Raw genomic sequence first — 16,314 nt, 5'->3', positions numbered from 1 at the left:
AGAAATGAAGGGAAAATAGAACATGGACAAGAACTTGCTAGTAATTAAAGCCACTACAAAATGAACTCAAGGGCTCCAGCAGGTTTTAAATTACCTAGTATTATAAATGTTCAAGCAGGATGAATCAGAGATGGTGCAGAGGTGATTATTCACGCATCAGACGGAAGGTTAGACTGAATAATCACCAAGTGAAAAAATTGTATTATCCTATCTTAAAGCCCTGTCAAATAGAGGTTGGTGGCTTCCTTTTCATTTTCCGCTTCAATCCAGAGGATATATGGATGATATAGTTTGGTGGATAACACTTAAATTCAAGATCTAGTACTTAGTTTTGCTTTTACTTACTCTAGTACTTAATTTTTCTTAGGTAGGCCCCTTAACTTCTCTCTCCTTATTTTCCCACCTGTTAAACAGAGATATTAATACTATTCACTTCATAGTGTTATTATGATGACACTAGTTAATAATTTAAAAAATGCTTAGAACAAGGCACAGCACATAGTAATGACTAAAGAAAGAAGTGCTTTTGAACATAAATTTGTTCTACTGTTGTCTAGATTGTCTAGATACAATGCATTAAGTCTTCCCACCAGTGCAATTCCTCGTGTCCAAAATACAGAGTTAAAAGATTAGAAATAATTGAATGTTTTCTAAAAGCTCTGTGCATTTTTCTAGATCCAATATTGTCCTATTTGGAAATTTGTTGACCAAGTACCAGAAATATAATATTTTTGCCAATTTTCTCATAACAAACTGTGATAATGTGTTTGTCAACTGCTAGGATGGGTTTGTGTGTGTGTGAATACGTGTGTGTGTGTGTTTCAAGTGTTTATAGAAAATAAATCACTCAATGGCATCATTTTCAAATAATAAAGACTACAGTTACCCTGATTAAGGTTCACCAGAGTTTTGGATATTATCACCTGAGAGTTAGAGGATGATGTGGAGTTTTCAAAATTAAATCCTCTGAAATCCAAGGATCTTGTAAAATTGACATCTATTGGTAGCTGACAGCCAATTTCAGCTTCAGGAACTAGTAAGAACGTTTTCCACCTTATGAAACTATTAATAAATGTCACATAATTGTCAAAAGAAATCCTCATTCAGTGATTCAAATTTAACAAAATTAGGTTTTATTTATTCACTATAAAAAGATACTAATCTCTGAATTATTTGGGTGCATGGGTGACAGCTCTGACAGGTTTGTGATGCCCCAGACAAATTCAGTAACTTTCAGTGAAGCAAACCCATGAATAAATGTGACAGTAGTGTGTACACCTATATAATTCCAGAGCTAGTGATTATGTAACTTTTACATAGGTCAGACCGAGGGAAGACAGAGAATGGAGGAACTGGGTGTTCTTTCAGTAAAGAGCAACTGAATGAGACAGTACAGCTTTTGAACTGGGGATATACTACAAGGCAATGAGGGAGGCTGGCTGTGAAAGTATTCAAAAATATGTTTGATTGCAGGGTGATGTTTAGAGGCCCTAAGGTAATAGAAAGGAGACAAAATTGAGTGTCTGGAACTTCTATGTACTTTATTACACTACTCTCATTTTCACCAAAGAAGGCAACCCATGTGGTGAAAAGACCACAAGTATTGGAGCTAAAGCCAACTTATAGCTGTAGTTTTATATTTTGTGAGCCCGTATGTCCTCAGACAAGTTTCGTGAGTTAATTTCCTGTGTCTCAGCTTCCTCTTTTATAAAATGTGGGTAATATCATTGTCCCTTAAGATTGTTGTCAGCATTAAACAACATAAGTATATGAACCATCTAGCTCAGTGTTTGGCAATGGTAGGAGCTGAATAATTGTTGGCTCTTACCTTAAAAAAATTATTTGTTAAAAGTTCCAAATGCAGCGTTCAGGAGCAGATATGGGTCAAGGTCATGGATGAGGCAAGCACTACAATTCAATAAAAATTGTTAGTTCTTAATTTATCTTAACTCAGCAACTGTTTCTTGAGACTCTACTACATATCGAGTACTGAGGGAATAGAAAGATGAATCAAAGACCATTTTAAAACGTCTGGCACTTGCAATTCAAAATCAAGTAAAAATAAATACAGCCTTATGATTTATTGAGAAATGTCATGCAAGGGAAATGAACTGATTTTAAGTATGTACTTAGCATTCACACAGATTGACAGATTCAGTGAAAACACGGCACAGCCTTCAATTATTTTTCCTTTTAAATACATATTTGTGGACTTTATAGAAATATTGACAGTGTTTCTTCACCAATACCTATTTTCTTTGTTGAGTGACTATTCCTTTTTCTTTTCAAATTAGTTTGTGTGGCAGTGTGGAAGAACCACCACATGAGGACGGTAACCAACTACTTCATAGTCAATCTTTCTCTGGCTGATGTGCTCGTGACCATCACCTGCCTTCCAGCCACGCTGGTCGTGGATATCACTGAGACCTGGTTTTTTGGACAGTCCCTTTGCAAAGTGATTCCTTATCTACAGGTAATTGTTTTTTATGCTTTTTTGAAGCTACTAAAAAAATGTGCAGCCATAGCGATGGCCCTTACGGTAAATTAACTAGTGAGTTGAGAAATATATTTGCCTAAGGCATTGGCAAACTGAACGAAAATAATACTTGAGAATTTCTGGAGAAATAAGTTCTGGGTAAAAATAAAGCAACAAACTGCCAAATCATCATTAGATGCTGCACAAACATTTTTGCACAACATTTTTGATTCCTAATTTGATTCCAAAATTTGATTTTGCACAAACTTTTTTGATTCCTAATTTCCCCATTGTTAAATAAGAACCTTGAACCAATTAATCATTTAACCAATTAGTGATCTCCCCAAACCAATTATTGATCTTTCTCTTGAACCAATTAATGATCTTCTAGTCCAAATCATTGAGGATATTTGTTTTTACAAGTGATTTTATTTTATACTGAAGAATTAAGACCTACTTGGTCAAATCAGTGCCATCAACAGGTTTTAGTGTAGATTCTAATTCGAACTACCGGATTTGGAATCTCCGTTCTGCCATTCACCAATTTTATGCTATCAAGCCAAATAGTTGTAATTCACTTATTTAAAAGAATAATTTTAATGGGATCTACCTCATATGGTTGCTGTGACCATTTACTTAGATAATTCATATAAATAACTTGGTGCAGCGATTACCCTCTGGAAGATGATGATCTAATAAAAACAGTATGTTCTCAATAAACATCAATTATCAGCATCAGAATCATCATTACTAGGTGTTTTTCTTTCCTTAACAGTGAAAACACCTTCTTTTTCTATTTAATTGCCATTTCAGTAATTAAGAATGAATACTTTCAAAGATTAGTGTTCTGATTGTTATTATAGCTCTAAAATGTTTGAAACAAAAGATTCATAAGATAATGTTCACATTCACACATCCATCCTACAGGATGGATTTCCCTTAGTAATTGGACAGCAAGTGAAATGGTGACCACTCTCTACTTGTCTTCCTGTAGCCTTCCTGCACCCTCAGTTGTTACTCCACGCAGTCTCCCAGATGGTGATTATAATATTTTAAGAAAACAGAAAATAAGCTCCCAGTAACAAAAAATTAGGGAGGGGAGCACAAATAGCCTATTACTAGACATTACGCTGATTAGGCTTTTGGAAAGAAATGTTGCAAAGAGATATTTAGTTCAATAGTTCCTCAATTACCTCTTACAAAAAGAAGTGAAAAATTTTTAAGGTTAAACATTGTTTATAGAATAGTAAGTGGAAAATACTATAGAAGTTATAAGCTCCATGCATATATTATGTTTAATTATAAAGCTAGTTTGGGTCAGCCTGCTGAAAATCATGAATGGATTACGAAACGAACAGGAACAGATTTTTTTGTGTGTGAAGAAATAGTACATGGGACATTAGAGAAAAATATTCTCATAGAAGAAAAGTTAGTAAGAAATGAATGGCTCTGGTGGTGTTTGCATAGAGGCATAGGAAAATAATACCTTTCAGACAATTCTAATATTTCATTATCTCTGTGGTACTTCCAGAAAGCCTTTTACCTCTCTCGGTTTCAATAACTACCCAGGAGAATATTTTGAGAATTCTCTTAAGTTTTGGGATGGCTGCAGTTGCCCAGAATCTTCAACTGACTGGTAACATTTCATGTTCTCTCTGTGAACCAGAAGATTCCCTGGTGGGAAGTGAAGTGATAAGGGCAGGTGCAGTCATGTGCTAATGCACAGCGATAGCTTTCTGCAGAGCAGGCATGTCAGAGTTTCCTGTGAGTATTTGCATTAGAGGACACAATGGAAGCAGCCTAACCAGTGAGTGATACAGAGCATGGGTATCTCTTATAATCACTGACAGTCCTCTTTCACACAGCAGAACTACTTAACCAGTCCTACAGTCCAAGGAACATCCTCATCTCTGGAAGGATTCTGTCTGCCTCTCTGAACACAGTGTCCAATCTAATCAATTCCTTAGCTGATCCTCTTCTCCACAGAGCAAGGGAAAAAACTACTGGGTAACCACATGATGCAAAAGACTAGATCCATTTGTTACCCCATCCAACATTACTTCCTGACGGAAAGGTGTAAATGCACCAAGAGATTGGTACATGGGTAAAGCTAGTATCTCCAAATTCTTCATATTTATTGCTTCATTTTTCATGGAATGTTCCCAAATGCGATGAACAGTGCCAATGGGCAATAAACATATAATTTAAATTTGAGCAGTTTTTCTCCCTAGTTGTGACATTCTGAAACTAATGACTTACATCCCTGATATGATATTTATGTCTTACTGAATATTTAAAAACACATTACATCATGCCCAGCCACATTTTAAAGTTATTTGGTTGCGTTTTAGATTATTTGGACATTTGTTAATTTGCTATAATTTATATGTTCTTTTTCTTCTAAATACAATACAGCCTTTAGATTTATGAGTGATATGCTATAACGCATTGGCAAATGCACAAAAATCTTAAAAGTCTCACAAATCTTATAAAGCTTAGCTGAATAATTAAAATAACTCTTTTGTATCTTTAACAATTGCACAACTCCAAGACCATTAACATGTATTCGGCTATTTGCTGAATAATTATCATGTATTTCACTTCTCTTCCACCAATGACAAGAGCATTGGTTACTTTTTCAGAGTGATTTTTTTTAACTGCAGAAGACGCCCTACACAGAAAATGCCAGAAAAAAAAAGAAGCCAAGTGAGATGTGGGAGGTGGGTAGTGGGTGGTCAAACAAGCTCCCTCTCTTTCAGTCATACTTTGCAACCTTTCTACCTATTAGTGCTTAGCATCCAAATCTGTGATTTGGCAAAATTTTCATTTCTCCTTATAGTGAATCTTTAAGATCCCTTTGCCATATCTATTTGCTAGTATAAAACAGTGGACTTCTCTACTAAAGGAAATCCCCAAACATTATCCTGTGCGAAGGGTGCCCATAGTATAGGTCAAAGGCCAAGTACTTGAAGGCAGAAGAAAGTTCCATTATCTCACTCCACTTCATTCTCAACATTCATAATCCACACTAGATTCATTTCTCAAATGACTTACTATTCGACTGACTTGAGCTAATATCAGAATCCAAGTGAAAAAGACACCCAGAAGTGCACTCTTAGAAGTTAAAAGCAACAACAAAACTTTCACTTATAATTACTCATGATAAAATGCAATTTTACATCACCTCAAGAAAATCTTATACATTACACGTAATTGTATATTGATGTGTCAAATGCACAAGCAAATATAGTAGTTCAAACAATGAATATTAACACACTGATTGTCAAGGGTTCATTCAATGGATTGGTTCATTCTACTGTTAGATAAATCACACTAGCATATTCCTCCCTTTTCTGTGTGACGAAGGGCAGTGCTCCCTGGGTCACTGTTGGCACTGGATGTCAGTCTTTCAAGTGAACTGATATGAATTGATTATTATGACCTAATGGCATTAGGAAACATTAGAAATGACATTGATATTTGAACCATGCTACATCTATCCCATTTATCCATGTTGATTAAATTAATGGATTATAAATTACTAAGGCTTGATGAACACTTTGTACTTCTAATTCCTGGAGAGGATTGATATGTCTCTAGCCCAGAAGCTATGAAAAGGCGACTGTGCAAATTTATGCAACCATACTTCCATTCCCAGGTTATCAATGGTATTGAGGGGCCCTAGGTGCTTAACTTATTTGCAGAGAAGGAATGGAGGTTGTAGAGAATAAGGTGAGATTGGTTTGAGAAAGAGAGTTGAAGGTACCCTAAGATAGCACTAAGAAATTTCCAGGAGTCACTAATCAACTTAAGCCCATTCTCATAGAGTCCAGCCCTTTAAAATTACACTTAAAATGAAATTAGCCTCCAATAATTTAGCAAAGGTTAGGCTTTCACTTGTAATTTCTATGAATATTCTTCTCTGAAAAGCAATCTGTTCCAATTAAAATATAGAACTTCAGACTCAAGAATGAAAGATAAAAACTAACAGTATCATCATCATTATTATTATTATAATCATAAGTAATAGCAAACACACAGCACTTTCATGCCATCCCTGGAATAGACATGTTCATCTCAACTAACTGTCCATACAATTCCATGGTTAGGTACTGTTAATCATCCACATTTTACAGATGAGAAAACTGAGGAATGGAGAGGTTAAATAATGGCCCTAAGATAACTCCGTAAGTCAGCTGGGATTCATACCCAGAAAACCTGGTTGCAGACTTGATTCCGACTATACTCTTCTGCCTCTCCCATGGAGAAACAAAAGAATCATAGTTGATGAGAATCTTATCCTGTTGATTTCCTTCATTTAGCACACACACACACGCAACACACAACACACACATTAGGCCCAAAGCTGTAAAGTGAGTGACTCAATAGTGTGCAGCTAGCTGATCAGAGAGAGAGAACAGATAGATCCTCCTGACAGCCCAGAGACTTTCTGCACTGTTGCACTGGATCTTAGATCTCTTTCACTCATTTGTACCTATAATCAACATATCAACAAGAAAGGTCTCATGTAAAAGACAGAGATATCTACCCTTTCCACATATTATGAGATCAATATAACCAGGACAGAAAAATAGAAGAAGATGACTGGACTACATCTACTGTCTTCAATTAAGGCTCACCACTATTAATGGATTAACAAATATTTGTTTTAAAGACACATGCAAGTATACGTTCATTGCAGCACTATTCACAATAATAAAAATGTGGAATCAACCTAAATGCCCATCAATGATAGACTGGATAAAGACAATGTGGTACATATACATCATGGAATACTATGCAGCCATAAAAAAGAATGAGATCATGTCCTTTGCAGCAACATGAAAGGTGCTGGAGGCCACTATCCTTAGCAAACAAATGCAGGAACAGAAAACCAAATACCACATGTTCTCATTTATAAGTGGGAGCTAAATGATGAGAACACATGGACACATAAAGGGGAACAACATGCACTGGGGCCTTTCAGAGGGTAGAGAGTGGGAGGAGGGAGAGGATCAGGAAAAATAACCAGTGGATAGTTGGCTTAATACCTGGGTGATGAAATAATCTGTGCAACAAACACCCATGACAGACATTTACCTATGTAACAAACCTGCACATGTACCCCTGAAATTAAAATAGAAGTTAAAAACAAATATTTCTTAAATGCACAATGGACATCAAACGTTGTATCACATATAGGGGACACAGTTGTGAAAAAAACAGAAGCAGTCCCTCCTACCATAGAGCTTTGTTCCAATAGAGAAAACAGACGATAAATAAGCAAATTAAACAAATAATTTACTGCCTTATACATGCTGAAAGGAAAATAAATAACAATCTAAAAAAATGTAAAAGAAATCAAAAGTCTTTTTAAAGGGAGAGGTTATTCTGAGAGTGATATCAGAATCAATATTTCATCCAGTATCAGAGAGCACATTGAACATAATTACATTAACTAATCATGTGGATATAGGCATTTTTAACATGTTTTTTTGTTGTTATTTCCTTAAAGTGCCAAGTTAAAGAATGATTTGTGGCATTGCTAATTATATAAAAATTTTGACTGGGTGAACTTACCTAGTTTTTGGAATCACATTGACTAGGCTAGCAGTGAGCAAACTGTCATAAGGAGATCCGCATACAGAATTCTCTTTTAACATGACTCATAACTTCCCTTGGGTGCTACATGTTGAAAATGCACTGATGTACAAATAGCCCTTATTATTTGAAAGTATGAAATAAGCTACCCATAATTAAAAAATGTTAATTAAATATAATTTCAATCAAATTCCTATATGATAATTTAAAAGAAAGACATTATTCTTTATAAGTGAGGCTTTACCAGTTTGGACTAAACATGTGTTTTATTTTTTTTCCATATGCGGGTATGATTTCTTCCAATCAATTGAAAAGTTACAGGACAAAATAATTAAAGTAATTATTTAAAGAATGCCATATTATAAATTAAGACATTTGGAATAAAAAAAGATTGCAAAGTTTTCATCATACCTTTTCATGTTTAACAATAAATTTACATTTAAAAGTATATTTCTAATATTTTATTTTTTGATATAATTTCTTTTTAAATAGCACTTGCATGGATTGTTTATCTTTGGCAACTTTGAATTTGCTTATATGTTGTGACTACCTTTCTCATATAGTAAATATATTAAGAGTAATTCTTTTAACAGCTGGTGCTTCTCTATTACTATGATCTTTCTTTTCTCTAGACCGTGTCGGTGTCTGTGTCTGTCCTCACACTGAGCTGTATCGCCTTGGATCGGTGGTATGCAATCTGTCACCCTTTGATGTTTAAGAGCACAGCAAAGCGGGCCCGTAACAGCATTGTCATCATCTGGATTGTCTCCTGCATTATAATGATTCCTCAGGCCATCGTCATGGAGTGCAGCACCATGCTCCCGGGCTTAGCCAATAAAACCACCCTCTTTACAGTGTGTGATGAGCGCTGGGGTGGTAAGTACCTTATGGCCCATCAACTGACATTTATATTACAGCAGCAAATTGAAAATTGGGTTAGCATAGCCATTGTGAAGCTGGGCTTACATATTTTATTGACATTTGTGAATACAGTTTTGCGAGAGCATGAAAGCCAACTTGAATTTCAAAGCAATTTCATAGAATAACTCTACCTATCTGAATCCTTTGGTAATGTTATCTACTATTTTCTCATTTTCATATCTTTCAGCTAGGAAATGAAAGGAGATTATTCTACAATTCAGATTTGGTTATTTTAGTTTTTCTTAAACTCCTTAAACAAAAAGCAATATGGAATACAAATCCAATTGTGTATTCTGGAATGATCCACGATTTATAAGATGGTTCAACACTGTGTTGACTAGTGTTAGGGTCCCTAATGGGCTTCAAATACAGCTGAATTTTTTCATTTTGAGACCGTGTCCTGGATCACATGGTCCTGGGAACATGGCCAGAGTCAGCATGTGGGTCTCTAAGTCAAATAATCCAAATTTGTTTTCTCTATTCATAATACATTCAGTTGGTGAGTTTTGCCACTCAAATAATTGTTATCCAGTTTAAGAATTATATTAATTACGAATCAATCTGGTTTCCCATCTGACATGTATGATGTGAAATTTAAACAATCAGCCTTGAAGGCTTTAGGTTTCTTTGGTTAGAAATTCTTAGAGTCAGTCTGAGGTTTTTGTTTAACAGTGAGAATACTGCTATCAACACCTGGTGCTAGCACAAATCTGGGCACAGGAAAGAATGACAGAAAATAAAGTAACCCTGCATGTCAGCATAACATGCACTGATTCCAATATATCACATGAAATATATATATATATATATATATATATATACACACATAAAATCTGACCTCTTCTAGATAAGATACTAAAATGGCTCATATTTAGAGAATTCATACATTAAAATTGTTTTTTATTAGAAAGATGTATCAAAACAAGCAGTGCACACCAGGGCACTAAGGCACACCAGGGCATTAAGGATAATGTTCTTAAATATTGTAATCTTTGAATTCTGTTATTTCCTACCTTGGTGTTTGTACTAGAACACCAAAAGGAAAAAAAGCCAATCACTGATATGTTAGGCATATACTACAGGATATATCTACAGCAAGACAATATTTAAGAGAGGCTGGGATTATTTCATATATTGTTGTAAGACCTATAATAACTAAAATTTTATAATTTGCTTTATCTGTTACCCCAAATATCAAATATCTGTCTTTTATTGGGATTTACTTTTCCTTTTTAACATTGCAACTTTTTTTGTTGTATTTTTCTCTGTATAATTTTCAGTTTTTTCCAATTTTCCAAATTAATAGTGCAGACAAAAACAAAATAAATGGAAATTTCCAGAATGGTAGGTATATTTATGAAGTGTTTTATGTCCCATTCATTTAATGCTCAAACACCACCTTGAGAACTTAGTATATGTCAGGCATTGTGCCCACCTGGAGAGAAACAGACTCTGCTTATGGGAGCACACTCTATATAATAAGGCTCAAAGGCCAATAAACACATTTTTATAGGGTAATCAGTATTTTAATATATTTATATACAAAATGCTGAGAACACAAATGAGAGAACAAACTCAGTTCTGGCCACTTGAACAAAAGTTTACAGAGGAGCTGCTAACATTCCAGCAGAATATTAAAGATAGGCAAAAATTCTCCAGACTGAGAAGAGGGAAAAGGGTGTCCAGAAAGCAAGAAAATCCACATCATCGATACTACATTACAAAGCAGAAAGAAAGTGAGTCAGCACTTGTAGTTTCTGGAACATAGGAGCAGGTAGTGTAAATAATTGAGTTTTGAAAGAAGATGGGTTGGGGACTGACTGTGACATGTCTCTTATACAATCTTTTTACACTGATTTATATTTAGAAAGCCTAAAAAGGTATTTCTCAGAATCCTGTATTAAATTCAAGACTAAATTTAGCCCTAGAAAGATTATATTATTTTTTCAAGATTATGAAGCAAATAGGTACATTTAAATCTAAAGCTTCCAACTCGTAAGTTGGGATTCCTTAAGTTTTATAGAGATTGCAATTAGATAAAATATAAAAATACTTTTCAGTATGTGTCAGCAGTATTTTTCTAATATTCCGGCAATTAGTTTCACTTATATATTTATGGGTTGCTTTTATAAGCTTTTCTTTTTTTAATGTTTCCCTGAATAATCAAGTAACAGTAACCTCCATTAACAAAAAGATTGCAAAGTCATGGATTCCTGTTCAGTTATTATGATTAAGTAAATAGATGTATGATTTTTAAATTACCTCTGAGTGGTAAATATAAGTGCATAAAACTCACTTCTACTCTGATATTTTATTACATAACTCTAGCATGGACATTTTCATTAAAAAAAAGGAAACAATTGTTGAATATGTAAAAATCTAAACTTAGCCTTCAGAAGTCATTTAAGAAAACTATTTGAAGGTGATTTTATCATAGCCTATAATTAAATGCTTATAAAGACTAAAATTAAGTATTATTGGACTGAATTGATTAGCTACAAAATCCAACTTAATAAAAGCTATATAGTCATTTAAATATTAAATAAAATTGCTAAGAATATTTTTAAGAAAAAATAATTCAAGGCGGATTTTTATCTTTTTTATTAGACATTTATTATGATGATTTCTACATAGCATGTAAAATCATTGTTCATGTAAACTATAAGTCCATGTTCAACTTATAATGTTAAACCTTTGCATATGTGTGATTGTCACAACTTTTTAAAAAACTGTAAGAAAGTATATTTTACAGTGTCATCTCTCCAAATTCAAACATTTTTAAAGGCCAACTGTCATTTAGCCTGATTTTTAAAACTATTGTAAAATATCTTCTATTTGAGATTAATTCATAATCTGTGTTTCTTATCTTTATTCTAAGTTAAATCAATAATGTAGTTATAAAAGTAGAGAGTAGTATCATAATTATCCTACAACCAATATGGCAGTGGAAAAAAATTTGGAAAAGCAATTTGGTCAGTTGATACATATCTATCAAATAACTTTTGGAAAAGTTCTGTAAATGCTGTTTTACTCATGGTGCAAAATAACTGAGAACTCTGTCTAACTAAAAAATTTACCAGAAATATGTAATTATATATGGATAAATGATTTCTAAAACTAATTATGTTCATTATTGCCTATTACTTCTTCATAAAAATAACCATACGCCATGATTTCTGGCAGACACACACAACACTCAAGAACATATAAATAATGTAAATACTCATTTTAATAATCTTTAAAATATACATTTGTATGTGTTCACTGTTTGCTTCAGTCACATCATTTCATACTTCTAAAATTATTAAATTAACCCACAATTTCTTTCTTGCTTGGTTTGTAAATGTATAGTTCTACAAGAAAGATCCTATAGAAAGAAATTCTTTGCTGGGTGTGGTGGGTCAAGCCTGCAATCCCAGCACTTTGGGAGGCTGAGATGGGCGGATCATGAGGTCAGGAGTTCGAGACCAGCCTGGCCAACATGGTGAAACCCCGTCTCTACTGAAAACACAAAAATTAGCTGGGCGTGGTGGTGGGCGCCTGTAATTCCAGCTACTCGGGAAGCTGAGGCAGGAGAATCACTTGAAACTGAAAGGCGGAAGTTGCAGTGAGCCGAGATCACGGCACTGCACTCCAGCCTGGGCAAAAGAGCGAGACCCCGTCTTCAAAAAGAAAAAAAAAACTCTTTTTATACACTCCATCAAAGTTATATTTTCTCCATTATTCATTCATCCAGTGTTTAATTAGCATGTACCCTTGGTCAATTGTTCTGGACACTGGAGATTAGTAATATCTCTCTTTTTGAATATTACTGACAAATTGTTCTTTGGTAGGCTAAAAAAAAAATGGAACCCTTTTTACAGTCAAAGTAATTATGGCATCTGGCCTATTATGAGGTTTGAAAGCATATAAATATGTGTATATGTCTATTAATGGGAAGATTTATTAAACATATTTATTAGGGAGAAGATAGTAAAACATATTAAAGATTCAGGTAAACTTAATGAACCCCTAAACTTTGAAAAGACATTCCAAGTTGGATACTGGGAAATTGTATTTAATTTACTTGTTCATTCAATTCCTGATAAGTGTACCATGAAAGAGGAATGTTTCTAGTTTCTAGATAATTAAGATAACATGCTGGCTGAATAATGAACCTTAACTCATCTGAGAGAAATTAAGTTTTGCCTGTCAAATGTATGATATAACTCTTTAATCTCTGATTTCAAAGACTAAAGATCCACATTTGTTCCTTATTAGTTAGTTTCATATATATATAATTTATTTAGATTGTGCTTATTCATCAGTTGAGTAAAAAGAGTAATTATTAATGATTATCAATATTTAAAACTTTTTTTAATTAAAGTAATGCTTATGTGAAACAAATTTTGTGTAGCTATATTCTAGGTTATATACAAATGTCTTAAATGCATTGAAGACATTGCTTATGAAGTACAAAAAGTCTTCAAAGATATTTTCATCACACATAATTTAAAATTTCAATGGCATATCTGAGTTTTTAATCAGCTTAGACTATCATGTTTCCCTAGTTATCTATTATAATCTCCTTATTCAAACAAGCTATCCTATCCTGGAAGTATAATTTTGCTTGATGTTTTTTCCATATCAGTGTTTATTATCATAATGTGCAGTCATTTACATATTTTTACATAGCAGTCAATATTTACATATTACATAGCAGTCAATTACATATTTTTTCTAATTATTCATAAATATACCAACCACATAGGAGCTTTTGCTACCATCTATTCAAAACGTCAAACTGTTATCACAGTGATACTATCCGTAGCTGCAGTGGAAAAAATTTACCTGTCAAATCTACTTTCCTCTATCCACTCAATTTGTCTTATGCAGGCAACAGGGCTTCACAGGTATGTAAGCTTCAAAGTTATATAGACTTTTTAATGAGGAAAGCTCATGTGACACTTCTTCAAAACAAATAAAAGTTCAAAGCCTCTTAGGTGCCTGGGAAGTGCTGAGGTCACTTTCAGATTCCTTTGAAATTGGCCCACCAAATGCTGTGTAGGCTGTAGCACTTCAAAGGGAAAGACTGTTTGTTATTCCTCCAGTCAGAGTGCTTGAATGTTATCACTTTTTATGTAACTGGCCTGCTTTACAGGATCAACTTGAAAGAAAGTTAGAAACTGATGAGGTAGGTGAGTGCTACCTGGGCCATAGAGTAGCTAAAAATGACACCTCAAATTGGTCTCTTAGACCTGCCAACACATGCATCCTACTGACCCCGCTGAAGATTGCAGTGGATAAAGACATCTAAACCGAAAGAGAAGATAGGTTTAGAAGGATGAATATGGAGAAAATTAGACTCAAACTCAACTGCATCTGAAAGACAGCCTATGGAAATAAGATTGTGGAGAATATTAAACTCATAAATATGTTAAAATAAATTCAGCAAGAATCAAATGCATGATTGCTCAATAAATATTATCTATTATTATGACAATCATCATGCTTATTATTGATTAATCCTGACTGTAAACTGCCCTTATCACAAATTTGATCACGTAACCAAGCTTTCATGCTTCTACACCCCCTTTATGAAGTAATGAAAAGAATAAAATGCATAGAGGTAATAGCATTATTCATCAACAATACTATGGGACAAACCCCCTTGTCAATAGAAAAGTCAAAATAACGTATGTAAATTTTAGAAGAAAAACAAAACAGCTCTGTTGTGTTAGCATTCAATTAGAATTATAATGAGTTAATTACGTTTAATATCTATGGAGTCTATGTGAGATATATTGCTTCCTCTTTTACATTGCAGTAAAAGGAGGTAGACCATTGTGATATATTCGAATACTAGTACAAAAATATCTTCTAAAATCTACAGGGAACTCAAACAAATCAGGAAGAAAAAATGCAAACAAACCTATCAAAAGTTGGCTAAGAACATGAATAGACAATTCTCAAAAGAAGGTATACAAATAGCCAACAAGCATATGAAAAAATGTTCAGTATCACTAAGAATCAGGGAAAAGCAAATCAAAACCACAATGCAATACCACTTTATTTTTTTATTTTTATTTTTTTGACGGAGCCTCGCACTGTCGCCCAGGCTGGAGTGCAGTGGTGTGATCTCAGCTCTCTGCAACCTCTGCCTCCCGGGTTCAAACGATTCTCCTGCCTTGGTCTCCCAAAGTGCTGGGATTACAGGCGTGAGCCACTTTGCCTGGCCAATACCACCTTACTCTTACAAGAATGGCCATAATCAAAAAGCCAAAAAATAATGGACATTGGAATGAATGTGGTGGAGAGGGAACATTTTTACACTGGTGGTGGGAATGTAAGCTAGTACAACAACTATGGAAAACAGTGTGGAGATTTCTTAAAGAACTAAAAGTAGATCTACGATTTGATCCATCAATTTCCCTACTCTGGTAGCTACCCAGAGGAAAATAAGCCATTATACTAAAAAGATATTTGCACACGCATGTTTACAGCAGCACAATTTGCAAATGGAAAAATACAGAACCAGCCCAAATGCCCATCAATCAATGAGGGAATAAAGAAAATGTGGTATGTATATACCATGGAATACTACTCAGCCATAAAAAGGAACGAAATGATGGCATTCCCAGCAACCTGGAGGGATTTGGAGAACATTATTCTAAGTGAAGTAATTCAGGAATGGAAAACCAAACAACGTATGTTCTCACTCATAAGTGGGAGGATGCAAAGGCATAAGAATGATAAAATAGACTTCAGGTACTCAGGGGAAAGTGTGGGAGAGTGGGTGAAGGATAAAAGACTACAGATTGGGTAAAATGTACACTGCATGGGTGATGGATGCACCAAAATCTCAGAAATCACCACTGAAGATTCATGTAACCAAACACCACTTGTTCCCCCAAAACCTACTGAAGTAAAACCAAACACCACCTGTTCCCCCAACACCTATCAGAATAAAAAATTAAAAAAATACATACATAAAATCAGATTCCCGACATAATATATAAATATAGTATATGTTATATATGTTATATATAAATATATAATATATAATATAGTATATGTTATATATATTACATATAATATTAATATATAATATTATTTATGTTACATCTAAATATATAATGTATAATTTGTTACATATTAATATATATTTATATATTAATAAACATGTAATATATTAATATATTATATGAATATTATATTTTATATTAATATATAAAATATAAATATATAAATATATAATGATTATATAAAATATGTATTACGTAGGGAATCTGAATTTATTTATGTATTTATGTATATATATAAGGTAGGGAATATAT

At 33.8% G+C, this 16,314-nt stretch overlaps 1 protein-coding gene across 3 annotated transcripts in view; it reads left to right on the top strand.

The window, feature by feature from the left end:
- HCRTR2 (hypocretin receptor 2) overlaps positions 1–16,314 on the top strand; it is a 122,627-nt gene that overhangs the window by 82,908 nt on the left and 23,405 nt on the right. For all 3 annotated transcript variants that reach the window (XR_004027889.1, XM_030803183.1, XM_030803184.1), the window contains exons 2-3: positions 2,295–2,473; positions 8,710–8,953. Coding sequence is in view for 2 of the 3 variants with exons in the window: in XM_030803183.1 (XP_030659043.1) it covers positions 2,295–2,473; positions 8,710–8,953 (423 nt within the window). In the remaining variant the exon portion in view is untranslated. The remainder of the gene's footprint in view (positions 1–2,294; positions 2,474–8,709; positions 8,954–16,314) is intronic.

The sequence above is a fragment of the Nomascus leucogenys genome, chromosome 22a, assembly GCF_006542625.1.
Source record: "Nomascus leucogenys isolate Asia chromosome 22a, Asia_NLE_v1, whole genome shotgun sequence".
Lineage (NCBI taxonomy): Eukaryota > Metazoa > Chordata > Mammalia > Primates > Hylobatidae > Nomascus > Nomascus leucogenys.
This window is presented reverse-complemented; position numbering and strand designations above follow the sequence as displayed.